We start from the raw sequence: 24,068 nt of genomic DNA, 5'->3' as shown, positions 1-24,068 counted from the left end.
GGGGGGGGGGGGGTGTCACAGCTCAGCAAAAAAACGGGGACACACACAATTCCCCCAAATCGTCGCTGCCGCCACCCGAGGAGAGGCTGGTGCCGCACCGGGGACGGGCAGGGGGAGCCCGGGGGGGCTCCTGCGGCGGGAGGGACCCGCGGAGCCGCTTCAGAGCGACGGGGGAGAGCCGGTCAAGGCCGCGGGGCTGCGGCGGGGTGTGGGCACGGGGCCCACGCGGGGCCGCGCTCCCGGGAACCTCGGGCCCTGGCGGGGCGGGGGCAGCGCGTGACCCCGCAAGGTCAAAGGTCAGGGGGTGACCGGGAGTCCCGGGCCACAGCCACGTGCCCGTGTGGGCGAGAGGCCGGCGGTCTCCCGGGGTGCCCCCCCCCAGCTCTGCCCTGGGCAGGCCCCGGCCGGAGAGTGGGACCGGTGCCGGGCCCCCCGGTGCCCGGAGGAGCGGGAGCTGCTGGAGAGACCCCGCGGGGCTGGGGGACGGGCCGGGGGACCGGGGCGAGTGGCTGGAAGGGAGCAGAGCGAGAGGGGACCCTGCAGAAACCAACGAGCACCCTCCAGCCTCGAGGGACGGGTGCCCCTTTGGGCTTCAGCGACATGAAGGTCAAAACCATGAAAAACAAAAATCAAGTAATTCTTAAATGCGAGTTTTAGGGAAAAAAAAAAAAGGGAAAAATCCTTTTTTTAACCTTGCATCTGCTACTTAAAGAATGCCGTTCTGTAAGGACTGCTGGCAGGGCTGTGTCGGGGGCTCGTTAGGGCTGTTGGTGAACACACACCCGCCAGCGGGCCCTCTCCCCACAGCAGGGCTCCTTCCAGCCCCCCTCGCTCCGTGTCACATCCCACGAACCCACCCGTGCCCCCCCCAGCTCTGATTATCTCCCAGAGGACCCGCACACTCCTCTCCAAGTTTCTTCGGAACTCTACATTTTGATAAGTCACATTACAAATAACATGTATATTTTTACTCGTCTCTTACGGAAGGACCCTGCTGTCACCTGAAGGGCTGAGCAGACGCCTGCAGCTGGGCTCGCAGGGGACTCTCCAGGTGTCTCTGCTGTCACCAACCCAGATTTCTCAGGGGACACAAAGCACCGAGACCCAGATGCAAACCCTTGAAGCTTAATGTAGGTTTTAAGTACAGACTTGCCAAAAAGGACTGATAAATGTTTACTCACGTGAACAGTACTGGGCGCTGTTTTCTCTGTTAATTTAAACAGCAAAATAAAAACAAAAAACATCAACTGAACTGTTACTATTTATTGTGGAAACTTCTAAATGTTGCACTGGCAGTGTCTGGGGGGCGGGATGAACTGTGGTTCTATGGCAGCCTTGACTTTCTGCAAAACCTTGAACACCCGCTCAGAGCGAGGCGCAGGCAGAGAGGGGAGCTCTGATGTCAGCGAGCACAGGGAAATCTGCACTCGCAGAGGGAAAAGGATTTTTGTCCCCACGGAGCGGCTGGGTGGCATTAATGTTGATTCCTGTGACTAACATTTCCAACATTTTAAGGCATGTAGACTTGGCAGAAAGTGGAGGCAACACCTGAGGTACCTCCGCTGTCCCAGGAGGACAAACGAGGGGACTGTGGCAATGGGGATGGAGGGAGAAGACAAAGCACAGGAGGGAGGAAAAGCTCTGCCATCAGTGGAATTCAGTACCGTGACCCCTGTCCCAGGGTCCCTGTGGTACTGGGAGATCACTGGCACCAGTTCAGCTCCTCTGACGTGTTTCTGGGGGCAGCTCGGCGGCCCCCACACTTCAACAGGGCTCCAAACCAAGGACAGAAACCCTGAGACATGCTCCTGTCCCTCATGGCTGGAAGAAGGACACAGCCTTCAGGACAGTAAAATGCAAATAAGTCTACTCTACATTTGAAGAGTAGCTTTAAATCTAACGCTACCATTTAACCTTAAACACAGTGTTTGTGATGAAGACCCATGCTGGTCTGATAGGACTAGGGCAGTGTGACGCCAGAGATGATTCATGAAATCAGGCAACTGGTAGCACAACATTACAAATGGCTGCTCCAAACCTTAGGGAAAATTTTTGAATTTTATTTTTACAGAATTTTCATAAGCCTATAGCTGCATGTTTGAGAAAAATGTGCAGAGAGGCTGAAGAAAACACTCTACACCACTGTCAAATGCAGCTGGGAAGACCAAGTGAGAAGAGGAGGGTTCTGCACCCCTCATTCTGATGAGGTAAAGCTTCTCACAGTTTAATAGTCCGGGCAATCAGAATTTTCTGCTAGAAAAGCTCTTTCGGGTGTGCATTCGGGGTGGGATCTCCCCCATGAAAGCCGTGAGCCAACACTTGTGGGGATGGGGGTGGCCTTTTGGTTTTGTCAGCTTGGTCCGTAGATCTTCAACCTTGGATTTAAAGCAAACGAAAGAACAGAGACTGGCTATATAAACATATATCATTAAGACCAGAAAGCAGCGCACATGTCTAACGGGGCAGAGTTTTACCTGCTCCCTCTGCAGCCCCAGCCCTGTGTGACGTTACACGTGTGCCTGTGTCCAGAGAGCTGCAGTGAAACCAGGGGGTTTAATCCCCTCAGTGCAAATACAGGCACGGGGCAGTGTGCAGGAGTAAAGCAGCTACTGATTAGAAAAGGGCTGGAAGCATTGGAGCTCAACAGATTTTGAAAGTAATAAGCAGTAACTACATGTATTACTGAACTTATTACTATTACTAATAAATGTATTTGTGAATAGCCTCAACTCAATATTGATATGTAAATACACTTTTTACCAGATTAAGATTCATATTCATTCACTTAAGATATTTCACAAAATCAGAGTAAACTTGAAAGCTGATGGAAATCCAGTAAGGCTCTTAAAATTCTTCATGAAAATAGTCTGCTTTTTAGAAATACAACCAGAGATTTTAAAACATTATTCCTTTTACTGTTCAGTGTGTTATGAACACAGTGGAATACAACACAGTCACGTTCAAAGTACAACACCTGTGGGTTCCAGAGCAGCTGAAGGCCATCACGCCAGGTTCACACACCTCATACATACCCTCACAGAGACACCCGGGAGATACTTGCAGCTTTGGCTCCTGACAGTCCATTCCATGTATCTTTTTAAAAATAACTTTTTAGAAACAGAAAACAATTAAGCTAAGAGAAGGACATCTCTCCACTCTGTGCAGCGCACGCTCTGCAGCCGCGCTCCTGCGCGCCAGCGCAAGCCCAGGTGTTCCCGGCACGCTGCCAGGCTGGAGGCGGCTTAGATTGGGTGAATGAACTCAAGCTGTTCCCCAGCTGCCATCCAGTGACACGTTCCTTTTTGGGTTGTAATCACCACTTTTAACATATGAGCCAGTCATTACAGACAGCAGTTCCCCTGCCCTGCACGGCCCCAGCTGGGCAGGCAGTGGTTTGTGGGGAGATACCTGGCACTGCAGCCACCCAGAGACATTCTGCAGTGACAGAGCACGTGGGGATACTGACTGCGGAACGGGATCTTGGGCAACCAGGCCCCTCCTCATCTGGAGCCACGCAAGGGAGCCCACGGTACGGGACATGCAGGCCCTGCCAAGTCCACTCCTGAATGCCAGGCCCGTGTTGTCATGGGCGAGCCCTGTCCCCACCTTGCAGAACGCGCTCCATTTCGGGAGCCCGCAGCTCGCCCTGCGCTGGGCATGACGTGATGGAGCGGGAGGGACACGGGTAATTTTAGAACAGTGTCAGGATTTCCTGGCAGAGGGACAGACGCTGTGCACCGCAGCGGACTCGTTTGCCCTGTTATGCTGATTAGGGAGGCTGGACTTTAGTGCGTTAGGTCACTTCGGTTTTGAGGTCAAAAGATGCTTTGAATAAAATCAGAATTTATTCTTTCCCAAAGTGGTGCAAACACTGCAAAAATGAGTCTGTGAACTCCCTGGCCTTTCTGTGATCAGTCCAGGCGGCCACAGCCACGTGCACATTTCCAGTATTTCCACCCGGTGACTGGTCGGGCTCCCCAGGGCACCAGAAGGTCCACAGGTGGGTGCCTCCCAGCAGGAACATGCTCCCACCGCTGCCTGAGAGGGGGCTGCATCCCAACAGCCTTTCCATGGACTCTGCTCCTCTTTGGAGCAAGTAAACAGTTTTGAAACCATTTCATATTCCCTGTGCATTATTAAAAGGCTTTGTTTATTACTACAATGTTATTCCTTACTGATAAAAGGCTTTGCCATGTTTAGTACCACCGATGCCACCTACATACATTAGTGAAAGTGACTTGTTGCTTGATTAGAAAGCATGATGTGCACAGGATGCACCACCCCATACCCACAGGAATCGCCATCAGCCTCGGCTGTGGAGGCAGAACTGGCTTTGAGCCGAGGCCCTTTGGCTGTCTTTTACGATTTTCTTGGGTTTTCTCTTCTGTCTTAGAATTTTGACTTTTTTTTCAAAGACTCAGAGCACTACAGATGTTTTATGTCTGTTTATATATGTGCATGTTGTGTACATTTCCACATACATACAGACAATTTTAGCATAAGCAAAAAAGAAAATGTTAATTTTTTAGCAACTTAATTTAAAAATATTTGCTACCTGAGATTTTTGTGAAATTGATGAAATGCCAACCTAACAAGTGTTCATCAGCACAGAGCACTGGGTTTACCGCATTTCCCGAAAAAGAGAAGACACTCACTCTCTCGATGCCTTGTTCTCCTTCCTTTGCTCCCACTTGGGATGTTCCTGTTAACTTTTCTCCTCTTGCTTTCATCATGCCCATGTGCTGTCTGAGGCGCTGTTCCAGTTTCAGTTCTCTGAGATACCTAAGGAAACATGGCAAAATTATTATTTCAGTTGCTTTATATTCCGTGACCCTTCTGCTTCCAGTTTCAAGGTGCAGGTGTGAAAGCCAAGACAAGAACAGGACTGAATTATGAACAACTGCTAAATAAATGCATTTACTGTACTTTTCTTTTGTGCTCATCAGACCTGCCTGGCCATAGCAGTGGTACCTGTAACCACCTCTCTTCCATATTACAAGACAGTGTAGTAAAGTGTGTTCTTCTTTAAAGCTGATTAAAATTTTCCTTGATTTACAGGCCTCTGTTTAGCAGTTGTGTCCTGAGATTATCAACTGGAACATGCCCATACACTTAGTCAGCTTATAGCCTCGTATTTTTAGAAGTGTAAAACGGAGCAAACCAACACATCTTGTAATCAGCAAAACAAACAGCACATTTCAAGCTTTCCCCATATGAGTTAGAACCAAATAGAAAAAATCCTGAAACTTAATTTGAACACTTTCTAAAACCAGCATCACACATTTTACAGGCTCTTAAAAATTTGGGACATGTTCACGCTTCTCCCCTCTCTTTTTTTTTTTTTTTAACTCTCACAAAGAAGAGTGATTTCAGGTATTTCTGGCCCAGCTGCCAGGCTGGAGCAATTGAGAATGGACATTTTTACTCCAGGACCAGCCTGTCAAGGTGAGGCCATCCATCCCTTTGGATTTGTTTAGCCCATTTTGCAAAAAGGACCAGAGATCCCCCATTTCTAGTCAGCCCCCTGGCTCACACTCACTGTATTAAGGCGATATAGAAATACTATTCAATAGTTGGTTTATTATTGAAATAAATTGTTACTATAATAGAATAAGAATTGTTTTAGCAGCATGCTTCTTGTCTTGGTATTGCATTGTACGTGAAGAAGCAAATGCATATAACTCAGCTGCAAGTCTTGAAGCACCAGTGATTACCTTTTAAAACGATCTATTTTTAAATAAGCATGTAATTAACTTGATTTTTTATTTCTCTTTTAGCTACAGTGTTTGTTGGTTAGGCTGCAGGTTTTTTATTTCACAGAAAAAAAGAAATCATAGAATCAGAGTTATCGAAATACTTTCATAGTAACAAAATTAACTGGAAGTCATCAATGGTGTTATGTAGGAACAGCTTATAAACTTTAGCACTCACTTTGCAGCTTCAACTTTTACTTTCAGCAACTTTTCTTCCTTTATTGCAGGTGCTCGGTCCCATTTCTCAGCTCCCTCTTTCATGGCATAACAACCAATGTCATACATGGCATATGGTGTACTTTTTGGTATCTACAGCAAAATATAAGGCCAGCACATTATATGGAAATAATAGCTATTACAAGTGCTGTAAGGAGCCCCCCAGCTGCTCCCGGCAGGGCTGTGGGCACTGTCCCTGTGCCGCTGCCCGCACCGCGGGGACACTGCCCGTACGTTCCCCCCGGTCACACCGCGCCAGGGGCTTCCATCTTTAGGGTTAAAGGAATATTCTCTGCAACATCAAGGAATATGAAAACTGCTTCTAACAAGATAATCAGAGAACAAAGAAATACACCAAGCGCGAGAGTGAAAATTAAGCGTTGCTGGTATGAAAATATGAGAGCGTGTTGCAAATCTCTTCTTAATTTCCGTATTTATCAGGAATTAACGCGAACGCACCCGCAGAGGAGCGAGCGCTGGCGCGCGGGCTGTGCGCGGTCCTGTGGCGCCCTCTCGTGTTCACAAGGGGACAGGCAACGCCCGGGGGCGGCTCAGGGCGCGGTGCCCGTTAAACATCACCCCTTACCAGTGCCTGGCACTCACAGCTCTCCGAATACCTAAATATATTCGGCTTCTTTGGGGTTTTTTTAAAGAAGAATAATCTTGTACAGGAGAAATTGAAGAATTGTTCCCTGGAAGTGAACACATTATTCTCCCCATTTATGTATGTGGGAACACAGAGGAGAAAAATGAGGAATGTTTAATTGTGTGACATAACAGTATATTTAATCCCTCTCTTGCCATTCAACATTCAGTTCTCTTCTATGCCAGCCGAATTACTGTACTGCTAAAAGCAATCCCTCAGGTTGGCCAAACCAAAGCCCTTCCTACCCCGAGGAAGCAGCCTGCCCAGTGTCAGCAGGACAAGTCACCCACCGGGGCAGCTCTCGGAGCTCCAGCAGGAATTCAGTGCCTACATTTTCGGTGAAAAACACGGTGTGAGTTCCCACAGCCCTGCAGGGCCAGCAAAGTCCTGCTGCCAGGGCTCAGAACTGCTGTTTAAGCGGTGGGGAATGTCACACTACGGATGAGTAGAAAGGTGAAAAAGGGTTGTATTAATGTGAATCAAGTGCCCAGGTGAGAATCCCAGGTTCCTGCACAGCTGGCGGGGATCACTGGTGCAGGTGCTGCCGTCACCCCCACCCGGGGAACCTGGCTCCCACCAGGTGGGACAGGAGTAACCTGTGATTTGATAAACTCCAGTTCAGAAGGACACGTCTCCAAGCACTGAGGTATTCAGTAACACAATTTGGCTTAGTTTAAAAAAATCTGAGAGATTAGAGCCCCTAGTAAACTGGAAGCATGGCTACTTTGTTTTTACTGTTAAAATATATACAAAAAATTGTTTGGTGGGGTCAGATGTTGAATTGCAAATTTCCCTACAATTCTAGGGAAGTTGCAACCTGTAATACAAGGGTCCTTTTTTATTGTGTGAACTTCTCAGGCCTTTGGTATAGACTCAGAAAGCACCAGGAACAAGGTCCCTCCCTTCACACGCCAGCATTTAGAGATTCCTGGGGGAACCAGAAAATCCAGCTGACTTCAAACTCAGTTTGGCAACATATCCTATTGGACATGTTCAGTAATTTAAAAAAAACCCTATTTCAACACACGCACTTCTGCTGTAGCACCTCCAAGCAGCCGATTACTGGAACCACTGCAGATTGTGAGGGACCTGGTGACTCCCACACGGGGCTGCAACGCTTCAGGCAGGAGCCACCGGCCGCAGACACCGGGGACGGGCTCTGCAAAGCCATTGCCAAAGCGCAGCCATTTAAAGTTCTGGGTTTCTCTTTTTAACTTTTAAATTTAAATACATGGGCCATAAAGAAAATATATCAAAGGGTGTCACTAATGGATTGTGTTTTCCAGTGTCCTACCTTGCTGTTTCCTGTTACGTACCGTGTCTGCATTTGCAGGTGAAAATCTAAACATTTCTCTTTTTCCTTTCATCAGCTTTGCTTGGCTGTGCCATTCCTGAAGCATTTCTTTATTGCTGAAAAAGTTAATTTATATCAAACTTTCAAAGCCATAATTTAAGAGGTGACTGTTACTACTCTTGTTCATGTGTTTAGCCATGTGCAGCTGAACAATGTACAGTACCCATCAGATATACCTGGCCAAACAGACCCCAGCAAAGGCCCAGCAGAGAAAGAAATCGCTCAGGAACCCGGTAACGAGCTACACGCTTCATCTCTGGACTAGTTTAAACTTGGGGAGTTTGGATACTGAGTAAATTTAACTGAGCACAAAGAAGCAAACAGTTGATAGTTGATAGGTTGATAGTTTTTAAATTTTGGGTAAAATATATTTAAATAATAGAAAATATAGATGTAATTTTGTATTCTTTATATTTAGGTTAAAAATACTATTTATTAATCAAATACATATCTGACAATGAATATAATAATTCATATTAAGATGCTTTTATATTTTCCAGTAGAAATGCAGTTTTCCAGCACTTGCAAGATCCTCATCATACACCGTTGTGCAAAGTGTAGTCACCTGCAAAGATGAGCTGACTTGTTCTCTCTGTGCCTTTTCCCTGCTTCAGTAAAATCCTGCGTTGCACCTACATGTTTGTCAGCAAGACATTCTTCATCTTTTATAATTTCTTCTTTTAGCTTCTGAAATCTCAGCTTTTCCTCTTCATTAGGCCACTCCTCTGACAAATCCAAATTGGACTGCAACACTTCACTTAGGTTGAGCTTTTCAATAGGTGGCACTTCTGAAATTAAAGGGAGATTACTGTAATCCTATGTACCAATTAAGTTAGATTTTTTCCCAAGCAAAACACAACCATTTAGATACTCTTAATCAGTCAAACACAAGTGGGATTCATTGGTCTTTTTTTTTTCTTTTAATACCTGTTATATTCTCAAAGATTTGTCACAAGTTTAAAGCAGTCTGTGTTCTGGCAGAAACCAACAGTCCATTGATGACTGAGCAGAAGGCTGCCTTCCTTGTGATTGGCAATTTACAAACCCCATAATTCTGTACGCTCTTCACCCAACTTCTTGTCAATTCCACCATGCTGAGACTGACTCAAGGTCACATCATTTTTGTGAAATGCTCAGTACCTCCCACTTACACTGGGTTCAAGAGCCACGTGTGCTCCACAGAAACCTGGTTCTCAGGGTCGTGGCCATAGTCTCTGAGCCCTGGGCAGCCAAGGCCACCACAGACCTCAGCAGGGTTTGGACACGGCCAGGCCACAGACACTGTGGGAACAACAGAGTAGGACACAAAAGCGGAAAATCCCAGCTTTGACAAAAAACACAGAGTGGAAATGAAGGCTCACATAATGTGTGTGTGTAACGACTGAGTTACAGCTATTCATAGCCCTAATGTTTTCTTTCAGTTCATTCTTCTGCAGCATTTATAGCCTGCCAATGTAGATTTGGGTATAAGTAAGTACAACATGAACTGCGTATGACTGAATTAAACTTCTCTGCATGATGAATAGGAGTTAAAAATATGTTCCATGTATCAGAGAAAGTAAAAAGGCAAAGCAAACAGATACAATAATCACTAACATACTACAAGTGCCCAAATGCAATCTGTGAGCCAGAACAGGAAAGATCTTTTAACATAACCAATTTAAATGTATGAGGTAATGTAACGACAACAACCAAAGTACCAATGAAAGCTTCAGCACACCTTGCATTTCATCCCAACTGGCATCTCAGGTTAAACATAATCAGCACTATCTCAAATTACACCTTTATAGGTATTAACCTTCACATACAACTGAACTTAGTGATTTTTCATATTTACATGAGGATGATTGATTCTAGAGTGTATCTACATTCTTATTCCTATACTGCACTTGTACATATGGGTGACTGGGGTTTGTGCATGGGAGCTAGCAGGGTGCCCACAGCAGTGCCACGCTCAGCAATAGCCGACCACCCCAGAATGGCCTTTTGGGTCAGGTCTGTCCCCCAGACCTCTCCCTGCCAAACCACTACCCACAACCACCAAACACCCCACAGCTCACCTCCAGCTGAGAGACCGTAAGACAGACGAGGGCTTGGGTCCAGAGGCTCAGGAGGTTCCCCGAATCCTAAAGAAGAAACACATGGGACTTCATCTCCCTCCCCCTGCGTTTCAGAGCAGCAGCATTATTCCAAGGCACTCTGTTACCCTCTCTGTGTGCAGGATGTATATTCTGCTTCTTACACCCTGCTCCTGGCCAAGGGGAACAGATGGGCCGTGCGGGAGGGAGCAGAAAACTCCTGCCTATTACAGAAGGTTCCCAAACTTCACGTGTGTGCCCGCAGAATATTAAAGTCCATGGGATTATTTTTCTTTAAATATACCACTATCCAAACTAACAGTAAACATGCTAACATCACTAAGTTACAATGCTGTTCCGGAGCACAATTTATGGTTTTTTTGTCATTCTAATCTACTGTGTTTGAGTTAAATATATCAGAGTGCATTCCTGTACTCTTACACAGACAAAAATCAGCAGAAAAAATTCTCTTGATTTGCTACTTTGAAGACTAACCCAATCTTCAAAAATTTCAGGACTATTGAAGGGGAGTTAAAAATCAAAATAACCAGTGTTTCAAGTATATTATGTGTTCATTTTGAAGGGAAGAGTGTAACAAATGTGCAAAGGAACTTGGAAGAACAGCTGTAATGGTTCACTCTCCGCACAAACACACCACTGTCAGACACTGCTCTTTTCCAAACCTCACTTACATGCTAACTTGAAGAGTGATCAGCTGTAATTAATTCTAAATTGCTACTGCTGAGTAGAGAAAGTGATCTCTGAAAAATAATACGTCGGGAGCACAGCACAGAGATATACAGGGCCAGATGCCTCTGACATCAATACCTGCTTCTGCTCAGGGGTTTTACTTCTTTAACATAAAAATACATGCTTTTGTTGCTACTCTGATTTTTTTATTTTAGGTAACAATTAAACATGCTCAAAGATCAATTAGTTTCCTAATTGAATAGGGGAGAATTCCTATCAGTAAGTACTGTAAGAAGGGGTGGGTGCCCAACTGCGCAGGAGTTTGGCTTCATTTTTGCATATTTGCTCACTAAAACTCCGCACGAACACCAGAGAAATGTTAGTTTAATTGGACCGAAGCATTCCCACGTGTTGCAACCATGACAAAGATCTATTACCAAAACACTTTCAAAGTCAATAAAAGGTATAATTTTGAATATCCAAGAGCCACAATAGTTCCAATGAAAATTAAGGGTAAATGTTTGGCATTTTATTCCCACTCCTGAGTGTTTTTCTGTTTGATTCCAAAGGTTATTCTGTTGTTGATGAAATACCAAGTAAACCCCTACACCTGGCATTAGGCCCAAGTCCAGAAAAACAGACACTAGCCTCAGCTACATTAAGCAGAAATGGAACCAGCAGCTTTTTTCCCTTTCATTTTAGTACTCTCTATAAACAAACGCAGCAGGAAGTTCTGGCGATGTTCATAGTTCCCTTTAATGACATCATCCATGGAACTGAGATGAACTGAAAAAATTTAGTCATGATCTTTACATCAGTATTTTGACTTAATTTTCAGCATTATGGTATTTTGAGTTGATATTTTTGTATTTCACTGTATTTCTTAGCATTTTAAGTGGCTCATCCATACTCTGAATTTACTGCATTCCCTTTAATGATACCACATTTTAACACCCCTAATTCCAGTCTGATACTAACGCTATCCACAGTAATTAGCCTTCATTACAGGAAAGCTTAAGTATGAGGAGAGTTCTTGTGTGGGAATATGCCCAGTATTTATATTATTAATGACTTCTGGAACCCATCAGACCATAAATAATGCAAATTATGTTGCATCTTTTCCTCTCTGCTGACAACTTCTTAATTTTACCCTCCTAATGTAAATTTATAACTGCAATACTGGGGGGAAAAAAGGAGAAACTGCGATGAAAAAGCAAATTGTGCTTGTCTTTGAAGAATGTGAGCTGAAACATAATATGAAAACACTGCTAGTTAAGTGTCCCCTTTCATTGCCCTGGTATGTCCATTTCCCCTGCACCCCCTAGAGACACCCCCTACCCTCTCCACTGCTCCCAGTGCCCAGCACCAACACGGGCCATTTCTCACCTGAATGAAACGGCCCAACCCTCTGTTCACACTGTGTCTCTGCTGATCCTAACCAACAGCCTCTGCTGAAACTTCAGCTCCTGTTTCTCTAACCACATCACACGTAATTAAGGTTCCTCTCATACAAATACCACCTCTTCTTCTACACTAAAGGGTCTAAGATTCCCAACACTGAAGCTTTTCTATTCCTCATTTATTCCAGCTGGCAATATCCTGTTCAGATGCAAAGATGGACAATGCCCATGAGCCAAAGATCCCACAAGGAAAGGTCCCTTGGTTCCCACGTTTTCAAAGCAACCACAGCAAACACACACCAGTAACAGCTCCAACGTACCCGACGGGGCTGGCTCCGTGCAGTGCAGTTTGCCATTCCCAGAATCCCGAAGGAAGCACAGGATGGATTTTAACCCCTTTTGTATGACATCTTTAGGTGGGAATTCAAGGGGACAGTGTCTCAGGTTCAAGGCTGTCAATGAAGTCAAGTTTCCTGTGAAAAGGATAGAATTTAGCAAACACAGAATCAAAGAACAGCCCAGGCTGGAAGGAACCTCAAAAGCTGGTGGGGCCCAAGCTTTTAACATCTGAGAGGTGGGGAGTGTTCAGATTCACAGAGCAGCTGAGTCCAGGTGAGAGACTGTATTTACTGTGCTTATTATTTCTATGGTAATTACCATTATTATTTACACAGATTCTATATACTACCTTAAATTATTTATCTGGCCAAGTCTAGTGATTTTCAGTTTGCTGGTTTTAGAGCTACAAAGAACTGATAGTGTTATATATGCATATTATTACTAATAGCGTAATACCTAAGATTATTACCGAATCCCTGATGGGCTACATTCCTCTTCTCAAATCTCAGGCTATTCTGGGCAGTCTAGACTAAATTACACTGAAATGTTTGCTTTCTCCTTCAAAGTAGCCCCTCAGAAGGCTAAAGTTGTTATTTGCTGTGCTTCACCATGGGCAGCCCGAGGCTTTTGAGAAAAAAATAATTCTGATTGAAACCCAGTTCCAGAGTTTGGCCCAGATGTACACAGAACTGACCAAACACCTATTGTACCACTTCACACACTTTTCATTGAAACACAAAAAATCATCTCTTCTGTCAAGTACTTCTGCCTTTTCCCAGCAGGGGACACCTCTCTGAGCCGAGCCGGAGCTGCAGTGTGTATCTGGCAGTGCGCTGCCTCTTCATACCTCGGACTTTGCTTTCTGGGATGTATCACAGGAATCTGTATAAAACAGGTTCTGTCATTCTTGTCGTTGCTCTTTACCTTTTTTGCCTTTTTATTCTCCTTTTGCTTAATAGCTTTGCAATCTTTTAATGTTTTCTTATTTTTAAAGTTTCCAACTATTTAATTTCTCTCCGCAAATTCTTCTTCCCATTCAAGACTACCCGAGACAAAATGAACTTCCTCCCAACAGCTCAGCAAACAACCCCTGACTGCTGTTCTTATGCTTTTACTCATAAATTAATGGAGTTTGTGGTGTTGGCAGATCAGGTTTTTACCCTACATTATTTTTTTCACATGAAAGGAAAAGAGTTAAAGATTTTAAAGTTTTCCTTCTTTTCTTTCTCCTGCATTGTTGTGATTTTCTGCTCCTGAAATCAGGGACCCTGCATTTCTTCTCTCTCCCAGCCTCACCAGTAGCTACCCTTGCCCAAGGAGTAAAGGGCCACCGTCTCTTGGTGACAAACAGGAGGGGGACATAAATCTGCAGCCTCCCAAGGGTTAATGAGTCTGTGCTCTTGCAGACCTACCAGCTTCCTACTCATCTACCAAACCTGTACCTGGCCCAGGTCACACAGCACAGAGGAGAGGGCTGTCAGGGCGGGAGGCATCTGTCACGTCCTGCTTACTGTCTGCTGAGATGGGAACAAAGTGCAAAATAGGCACAATCTATTTCAGGAATCAGATTTGTACTGATTATTTATAAATATTTACAAGTTACATTTCATAGAAGTAAAATAAAATGAGCAATTTTCCCTTCCTAACTAGATTTGCAGAATTAAATAATACGTTCAGTCTGTTTTAATTCAAACAAAACAACAACAGTTGAAATCTGCTAAATCTTTCAAAACATAACTGTACCAAGTCTCTAAAAGAAAGGCGGTATCTTTTGTCCTGACATTTATTTTAGATTGACGTATGGTTTAAAGTAATGTATTTAGGAAGTGCAGCACTGAAGACAACACAGACAATCCCAGTCTGTTCAATCAAAACATATTTTTCATGTTGTATTACTGGAGTCGCACGTTAAATCTCCACAGCCTGATTGTGCAGCCTCATCTGCCTCACTTCCTGCAGGCTGGCTGCTTAATATTCTGTATCTATCTGCTTTATTCATTACAATATAAAATAATGTATTTGCTCTTTTAAAATGTTTTTGTAAAACCTTACTTGCAGAAGTGACAAATACATTACTAATGGCACAGCTATTTGATTTTAAATTACCAGTAATTAGAGCTGAAAGGAATGTTACAAAACAAATTTTACAATGTTATTAACAATTCCATTTGACATTACTTGTCTCGAAATGTCAGCTGCAGCACTATTGACAGAGTACACTCAAAGCCAGGAGTAGAAGCCGGGCTGCGAGGCACTGCAGGCGGGGAGCAGCGGCAGAGGGACCCGGGAGCTGGGGCACCAGGACACTCGTCCCTCCAAGCACCACCTCGGGGACAACGCCGCGTCCTTCGGGGTCCGTCCTTCAGAGCGGATCAGCCACAGGTAAGAGCTGACCGGTAACGTATCAGCAGTGTCAGAAAAACTGAGTTTTGGCATCCCAACAGCAACAGAGCTACTTACTTGAGAGTTAGGGAAAATTCGGCTCAAATCTCAAAAAACACTCAAAACTTGCTTGTTCTCCCCCAGAGACCACAACCACAACTAGAACTCTCAAATTTTAATCTGAAACACTACTTTGAAGTCTGCTAAAGTTGAACTCAGATTGAGAACCAAGGAAAATCAGAACTGTCTGAATCATTACTCTGCAATTGCAACTGAGGCGATTTGGAGAAATGGAATAGGACTGAGAAATTCTTTGCTGAAATCCCTGGGGAAACACTCAGAGGCAAGTTTAACTACAGCACTGTGTACCACGGGCTGGCTGCAAACCTGACATGGTCTTCTTTTACTGTAAGTGACGTTTGTGAGGGAACAACGAGTCATCAGCCGGCCAAGGTCTTGCGGGAGGAGAAGAGTTCTGAGGAGAGGACAGGAAAGAGGAATTACCCGGACCACTGATCAAGGGAAATACCCCACGGCAGACAAACTGGCTAGGAAAAAGAAAAGCACAAAGGAAGAACTGGTTGACTACAAACTAAAACTACAGCAGATCAGCAGTGCTGTATATGGAATTATGTTACAGAGCAACAGAAGTGCATAAAATTGAAAGTCCATCAGTATTGCGCAGAGACTGAATGCGCTGTTCTGTAATTATTGCTGGTAGTTTTGTGAAAAAATATATCCCCAGTGCTCTAAACAATCATATCGATTGCTGCCAACATGGCATTGACAATAAGGAATGCTGAGGTTTGGAAGTTTTGCAAATTGACTGTATTCTGACAGTCTATAACCAAAAGTTTGCTAAGTGAGCTACAATTACCAGAATGCCTTTTCATACAGTCGTGATTCACAAATTAGAAAATTACTTCAAACAATCATAAAATATAAATGCAGAAAGAAAGAGCTATGTTATTAGCAAAAAGAAATGGCTTTGAAAATGTGTCTTGTAAAGAACTATTTGGGAATACAATTAGATTTAAAATAGTTTAGTATGAAGAAGTTGAACCTATTTTTAAACAGAAATGATCAAAATGAATCACACGGATGACTTCAGTCCTGCAAAAAAGAAATCAGCTTTTTTATCCCGCTGAGCAGCATTGAGGTTTGAGCATGACGTGAGTTAGGGGGGTTCCCCCAGACAGGCAGCTCCAGCTCAGGCTGTGGGATGTGGCACGGGCACCCCTGGGAGGAGGCAAACCGGCACCTTTCAGCAGCTGCTTCACAAACCACTCACTGAGGTGTCCAACTGCGACACCGGCTGAGATTCCCCATGCTTTAGAGCTGCTCCCGAGTCATTCTAAGGAACACTTAGGTAGATGCAGCGATAACATTACCTCGCTCCCACGCAGTGCTTTTTCAGTAGCCTTGAAGAGTTTTAGAGCAGTATCTCCCCCGTATTTTCCAGCAGAGGAGACTGGGGCTGGGGCAGTCTGTGACATGCCCAAAGCCTGGAAACCCCTGACTTCTTCACATGCTGCTGGCAGCACCGCAAACAAAAGGCACATATCCTGAGTCCCCACATCTCTGGACTTCGAGATCATTTTTTGAACCATGCTGTCCGGTAAACAATTTTTCATCTTTGATAATTAAATTCAGATCACATGATAATGCTGCACAAAGCATCTGAACCACTATAAATGCTCTGGGAACAGCCACAGGTGACTAACAAAACTGCTCTGTTACCATTCAGACTCTGCTCCCTTTTCAAAGATTTTTCATTAATTGAACAATTAGCTTTTAACAACAACAAAAAGGTTCAATAAATGAAGGCAAACATTGCAAATTCATTCCAGATCTAGTTTAAAAACACACCCAAGAAGTGAAGACTAACAGCAGAGATGGACTTATCACGGAGCATCCTCCAAACTCACCTCAGTTTACAGCACAGGCCTTTTGTTTGGGATTGATGGCAGCAGCATCATACAACTGGTGTTCTACTTACTATGGAGAGAGCAGGCAGAGGCTCAGGGAACGGCCGCTGCAGGACGGTAACTCAGATCCTGACGCTGCCAGCGTTAGCGCCTGCTCTGCTCCTGGATATAGGTGTTAGGATGGCAAGTGTGCCAACAAGAGAGCAATAGGGACGGGTGGGAGGAAGAGTGGGCGGGGAATTAGCTCATGAAACATGATTTTGTCAGAAAAAGCTGTCTTGTCAAAACAGGAGTGTTTTGTAAAAATATACTAGATTTTGACAACCCCTCACAATGTAACAGCACAATTCCCAGGTTTCCCCCCAGCTTACCCCATGGACTGCCTGGCAATCTGCCTAGGTCCCCGTCAGCAGAGAAGCCAGCGATGCGACGCGCTGCCTGGGACGCGCAGGGGCCTCGCAAGCCCTGACAGCACTGCTCCACCACAGGCAACAACGAGCCTCTAGTTACCCTTGCAGAACACCTACATCCCCTAGCTAAGGTCCGAGTCCCACGTTGTCCCCTATGTGCAGAGCCAAGCCTGAAGCAGCTCAGCAGCTGTGGGGCAGACACACGCGTGCACACACATTATCTGCATATACTACCTGGTGGCAATTGTGGCATACATGACTACTAGGTGGCACTGCCATGGTCACAGAGGCTCTGCCAAGGGAACAGATCATCCGCAGTAAGGCATATGGTAGGACAGCATCACCCCAGCGCAGCAATCCTGCCAGCCTCACCCAGGGTCCTTGCAACTGCTAAAAATACCGCAAGGGATGTGTGCAAGTGATTAAGGCAAATGATGCTGAAAGTGCTGCTGGCAGAGCTGGCAGAGCAGGCCAGCCTGGCCTGGCCCCCCCGCCCAGCGAGGGTATCACCGTACACTCGCTAACGAACGTGCAGCCGGCTCCGGGCAGGCTCTCCAGCACCTCCAGCCATCTGTCACCACCACACCACCCTCCTCCCATTGCTGCGGCTCCAACAGACCCTCCAACGCAGCAGGAACGCTGGCATCCTTTTTTTGGTACCTGTCATCCACACAGCCGGGAGAAATGGATAAATGTCACACGTGGTTGGTATTGAGATGAGGGAATTCCTACCTGGGAAGCCTGTATCGAAGTATTGCAGTAGAAGAGAGGCCCGATCTAGGACCTGTCCAGAAAACAGCACTGCACACACCGCATTTCACTGCAGAAGGGCCAGCACACCGCTGGCCCAGCCAGCTTCCAGACACAAGGATGTTTCAATCAGCAAATAGTATTTTTTTGACTCGGTCACTGCTCAGCTCAGGGCAGAAAGAACAGAGGCAGCGTATTCCTGCAGTAACTCACGTGAAGCAGGAACGGATCAAGTGACATCCTCTGTCCTTCCCCTGCCTGGGCAACCAGCCGTTCCTCTCCAGCAGCCAGACGGGCAACAGCAGGGCTGCCGAAGTCACCCCATCCAGCTCCAGTTTGAGGCCACTTCCCTGCACTCATGTGCTTTGATCTCCCTTTCAAAGCTCTCCTTCAGGTAAGTCTCCTGGGAGACAGACTCCACAGATGGAGACACAGAAACATATGCCAAAGTAGAGCCCAAACATCAGCCAGAAGAAAGTTGGACCTAACTGTGTGGCCATCTCCAGTCCAAGCCATTTGTCCCAGTGCCACAAGCCCAGCCTCCAGTTACAGCTTTGGAGGTTAGTCACCCAGTACCACAGCAAGGAGCCCGAAAGCTCAGACAACATCAAAAAGGGATAAAAACCCCCTAATGCCTGTGCTCTAAGGAACCTCAAGAGCCCAAGGAGTCCCAGCTGGACCATCCCAGGAATCGATGCAACCTCTTCTGTCTCCCTTTGGAACATTTGATTTGCAAACATTTGTTATTTCAAAGCAGTAACTGCTAATGCAAAAAGAGTTAGTAAAATGAAGTTACCAACTGTAAAGACAACCTTGAGTGTAAAAAACTGCTGTGGAAGTTCTCAGCTCTAATCACATTTAGTTATTTAGGTCTGACTACACAGATGCCTGAGATGTCTGACATCTGAGACATGGCTTTTGCTTCAGCCTTACTCAGAGAAACAATATTGAACATTTCTGACTAGAATGCTACAGGCAGTTTAATAAAATTTTCTCCTCTTATCAATGAAGGCAATCATTATAAACAACATCAGTAATTTTCCCCCCTCTCATAGCACATGTTTGTGGTAAATTAAAACCATTCTCTAGACAAATATAAAAGTAATTTAAAGTCTAGCCATAGAATTAAACACCAAGAACCCAAAACTGTCTACGGTTTCTTCAAAAAAGAAGCGAGCACTTACCAAGTTCTGTGGGCAGCTCTTTTATAGGATTCCTTTCTAAAAGCAGAGTTTTCAATTGCCTTTTCAATAAAATAGAAAAAAAGAGTAGCAATTGTAAGAGCAAAGTTCATTTAATTAAATAGAAACACAAAAATATTTTTCCTCCTTAGTTTTTATCTTGCTTTTGTTTCCTACTACAGAAAGGACCCCACAAGACAAACCCAGACTTCTCCATTGCTGACATCAATGCCGAAAAAGCTTTCTGGTACGACAGTCCGAAGTTTGCATTTATGCCCATTTATTACATACTACTTCAATTTTAGTATTTGATCTTTTTTTGCAAATCCTGCTTATCACTTTAAAGTCTGATACTGACTGTTCTAATTATAAACACACCCTTTTCTGTTGTTTATAATCTTGCTGAGCTTCAACTGTTTGGGTTGTGAAGTGCGTTCCTCAGGCTAAATTTGAGCTAAAACTGCTCAGCCATTTTTGATAATGAGATTAGAAAGAAATATGCCCTATTTGTATTTAATGTCATCAACTTCTTTTTTAAAAAACGTCTTGTGTTCCTATTATTGGAAGCAGCCTGGAAACTTGTCGTGGGCCACATACAACATTTATGGCATTTATGTCACATACAAAATAATATTGTTTTGATGCATCTGAAAATGTGCTACCATTTAGACAAATCCTCAGCTTCTGAAAAAACGTCAGCCTGGCTGTGCTCGGCAAACAACCGGTATTGTTTAGCCAGTAAAATGCCCAGAGCTGCTGTGTTCACTGCTGGCCCGAGCGTCTCTGGTGGGAACCTCGGAGCCACTGGGTGTTGAGGACACAGGGACCCTTCCTCCAGACGCAGCACCCAGCCACTGCTCCCAGGCAGCCATGGAACCCAGAACAGACAGAAACTATACTTTTTCTACTCCCTCATTTCTTTACCGATTCATTTTGCCATTTTAATACCTTTACTTTAAATAGCTTTTCATAGCCAGCAACATACCAGGTCAAATGGTATTCTACAGACAAGGTGTTGTCCATACCGTAAGTAAAAAAATATCCTAGCAGAAAAGTTAATGGGTTTTTATTTACTGCTGTTGCAGTCTGACATGTTTACTGTTAAAATACAAAAAAACACCAAACAAGAAGAAAGCTTGGTAGTTTCTGTCATAATATTTCTTTACCTCTAGGAAAGAAAAACAAACCAAACACACTGGCAGCTGCTCAACACCGGATTAACATTTGTGGCAGTATTTTAAAACATTTCAATTCAGTCAAAAAAACTGAAAGCACTGCATTCATGTGCTAGGGAGGGAGGCACCATTCCAGAACTGAGGCAGTGTGTCTGTTTCACCTGGAGAAACTCTAATCAGAGTTATCTCTTAAAATCAGTGAAAAATTCAATCGATCGGGCCCCAAACTAGCACAGTGTTTCAATGAGTCTCTGCTTTTGATGAAAACTACACTTTTGGCTGCTACTAGAAAAGGACAGCCAGAGAATTTTCAAACACCTTTAAAATATTGCATATGCTCCAACATGGAATAAGAATAAAATGCAACTAAGTCATAGTCAGTGACTACTTCTACATAATACATGTAGGGACTAATGACTGGCACATTGTTTTTGGGGAAGATGCACTCGGATGCATGTCTCAGTCTCAAAGAATTTCAACCACAAATACAATGATGATCATATAAATTATAAGCCATATGAAAATACTGTCAGTCCTGTCCAATTTAAAAATCATTTATGAAAGCTGTAGTTGAAAGATTTGAAAACATGATTGAACTTAACATTTTTCAGTTATTTTTAGAAGCATAACACTCATTTACTGTATTTTTTAATCACAAGTTGAATATATAATGATTCACAAACAAGTGATCTCAAAATACTTTTCAGGATCTTGTTTCAATCACAAGATGCCATAATATTGTTTGGGTTTTTTTATTTTTATTTTGGAAAATTCTGTAACGTACTGTTCAAGGGTTGCCTCCTTTTCCTCCTCACTCAACTCTTGACAGAAAGGTTTCTTTTAGAACCACAACTCCAAGCAAACTGTGCTGTGTTGGTCTTTTTTTTTTTCCTTCCAGTAAGAAACCCGTTTCTTTGTTCCTGTTAATTACCATCCATTGTGAGTTGTGGTCTTCTACTTCTGGAGGGAGAAGCAAGGAATTGCCCAAGGACATTAAAACCCTGGTGAGAAGTTAGTTTCGTGATGATGGCAAGGTGAGAGCAAGTCACTTCTCAGGGTCACGGCATCACAGAGTTCTTTCTTCCTCCTACATGCCATCTGAACTGGTGACAGCCAGCTCATCCTCCCAACAGTTATACCATGTCAAACAGCCACCAAAACCACATTAATGGGTAACGTTCTTTGACTAAACTCTCCCGCATTGTCACTTCGGAGTGACACAAGGTTTGTGACTGTGGGCCCCTGTTTTCACCTCATGTACAATCAATAAGTGAAAATGGCACAAAAATCTCCATTAAGAGACTAACAGGTCTTACATTTCTGAGGGTAAAAGAGTTTAGAAATTCACTGTGGAATATTAATTGGACCTTTCAGTTCATCTGAGTTTTAGTAAACAAAATGAAGCTTATTTGCCACTCTCCTGCACGGAGGTCAGTGCTGAACAAAAACATATAAGTCTGACTGTTACAATGAAATTACAGCAAGGCAAACAGAAGACAAATACAATTCTTATTAAATTATCTGTATGACCAATGATCTTACCTGTGGTAACCGATTCCAGGAGGAAGGGCTTTAATCTTGTTATACCGGAGATCCAGCCAAACGAGATGTGGCAGCTTCTGAAATAAATCCTCGGGAATCGTTGATACGACATTTCCTTCCAGATGAAAGTGCTAAGAGAGAAAAACATAAACATGCTTTAAATCCAGAAAGAGAGGGGCTATTCCTTGGCATGCAAAATGTCAAATCTGAAAACTGTAAATTGCTCTACATTTTTGTGGAAAGGGGAGTAAAGGATACACAACACTAAATTACATATAGAAGTGATTTATTAAAGGAACTTTCCGTAAAACAAACAAACCACCAGGATTAAAGATCATAGCTAAGAATCTGCAGCCTTTCCACTCATCTGACAAAGCAACTAGCCCTTGACTCCTCTGTGCTATACTTAAGTCAAGGGTACCAGAACTACTCATAACAATTTACTCACCTTTATGTTGGGCAGCCTATATATTTCCTCAGTAAGATGCTTAATATTTTTTCTGCTGATATCAAGAGTACTTGAAGATGCTAAGAGACACTCTTCAACAGCTTTCCTGATCTCTTTTGATGAATTGGAACCAGATGAATTTCTCTTTTTGAGATGTTCATCTCCAAAATTATCACCGCTGCTGTTAAGCTCTCTAGAATAGCCGTCATCCATTTGTCAGCAAGCCTGGAACACTGACTCAGTAATTCAAACCCATCAGCTGAAGGCAAGTCATGAGCTGAGAAAAACAACAATGTATTTTGGAAAGAGATCATACACAAAATGAGTCTTGGAAAAGAACTTCTTTGGCGTGGGGGTGGTGAGAGCCTGGCCCAGGTTGGCCCCAGAAGCTGTGGTTGCCCCATCCCTGGAGGGGTTCAAGGCCAGGTTGGAGGGGGCTTGGAGCAACCTGGGCTGGTGGGAGGTGTCCCTGCCCAGGGCAGGGGGTGGGACTGTGGGGGCTTTAAGGTCCCTTCCAACCCAAACCATTCTCCAATTCTATGAATTTGCAGATTATCTCCTGTGCTACGTGCTCTTTGTATGGTACAAAACAGTCAAATTGTTCCTTGTATATATATACACACATATTTATAATAATAATTGAATTTATCATAATACATATTTAAAGCTATAATAAATTAGAAAAATCACTGATTGGCCATCGTGGCTCTTTTCCCCCCCACACCACATCATAAGCAGGCTTGGCACAAACACCGACACCCATCTATGCAGTGAATAACCCCCCTTCTGACAGCAGGCTGTCCTGCCCGGCCTCGGGGCTGCCCTCTGGGCCCCCTCTCATCGATAACCTCCATCTCCCCTTCCTCCCAGCTCCGGCGCGGGCACCCCCCCGCCCGCCTGCGGTGCGGGGGAGGCAGGGAGCCGGTGGGGCTTTGGGGGCTTTCTCCGTTCACCCTGAGGGACATGCGGCCCCGAGGGCATCAGCCGGCTCTGGAGCAGGGGCCTGCCCGCCCCCCCGGCCCCGGGGCTGGGCACAGAGCGGCGGGCGTGCGGCCACCTCAGCATGAGGCTGCGGGGCGCGATGGCTGCTCCTTCCCCGCACCCCCCCCGCCCCTCCACCCGCGCCCCGCTCTGCTTCCGGGAGGGTCCCCCTGGCCCCGCCAACCACGAGCCCGTTGGGCTCTGTCCGTGCTACGAACCAGTGCAAAATAAACACCCGGTCTTTGCTGCGGTTTTCAGAGTTTCTAGTGATTGCAGCGCGTCCTAACAAGGCGCCTGGCTGTCACCTCCAGGCCTGTCCCCCCCCACAACGTTCGCTCCGCTGAGCCCGGTCCCCAGGCCTGAGGCGGCAGCGACCGCGGACCCTCGCCCGGGGGTGCCCCGGCTGTGCCAGCGGGGGAGGCCGCGGGCCCCGCGATGTCCCCTCACAGCCCGCCGCGACCGGCTGGAGGCGCCGCCTGGCCGGGCCCGCGTCGCCGCGGTAACGGGCCCGCCCTCCCGCCGCCGCCCCCCGCCGGGTACGGGCACAGCGGCCGCCGCTCGCCTCCACCTGAGGGCGTCCGGTGAGCGGGGACCGGGGCAGGCGCCACCGCGGCGGGCTCGGAGGGCCTGAACGGGAACCGCTGCGGGGCGGTGGGGCATCTCCAGCCCGAACAGTTAAACGCCCCCTCCGTCGTTTCCCGGTGACTGACCGGCGCCGCCGCCACCTGCCCGGGCCCCGCGCAGCCCCGCGGCCGGATAGGTGCTGCCTCCATCGCCTCCCGGCTCGGCCCCGCC

The 24,068-nt window shown here is 45.4% G+C and overlaps 1 protein-coding gene across 1 annotated transcript in view; it reads right to left on the bottom strand.

Moving 5' to 3' along the window:
* Positions 1–23,714, bottom strand: part of LRRC27 (leucine rich repeat containing 27) — a 28,351-nt gene extending 4,637 nt beyond the window's left edge. Inside the window, exons 1-10 of the mRNA XM_014945223.1 lie at positions 23,492–23,714; positions 22,293–22,569; positions 21,845–21,975; positions 19,131–19,189; positions 12,458–12,610; positions 10,030–10,095; positions 8,535–8,757; positions 7,932–8,025; positions 5,932–6,062; positions 4,589–4,782 (exon numbers count right to left, since the gene is read on the bottom strand). Of these exons, the coding sequence (XP_014800709.1) occupies positions 4,589–4,782; positions 5,932–6,062; positions 7,932–8,025; positions 8,535–8,757; positions 10,030–10,095; positions 12,458–12,610; positions 19,131–19,189; positions 21,845–21,975; positions 22,293–22,505 (1,264 nt within the window). The 5' untranslated portion in view covers positions 22,506–22,569; positions 23,492–23,714. The remainder of the gene's footprint in view (positions 1–4,588; positions 4,783–5,931; positions 6,063–7,931; positions 8,026–8,534; positions 8,758–10,029; positions 10,096–12,457; positions 12,611–19,130; positions 19,190–21,844; positions 21,976–22,292; positions 22,570–23,491) is intronic.
* Positions 23,715–24,068: the final 354 nt, after the last annotated feature.

The sequence above is a fragment of the Calidris pugnax genome, unplaced genomic scaffold (genome assembly GCF_001431845.1).
Source record: "Calidris pugnax isolate Ruff unplaced genomic scaffold, ASM143184v1 scaffold89, whole genome shotgun sequence".
NCBI lineage: Eukaryota > Metazoa > Chordata > Aves > Charadriiformes > Scolopacidae > Calidris > Calidris pugnax.
Note: the sequence above shows the minus strand (reverse complement) of the source record. Positions and strands in the feature narration are given on the sequence as shown.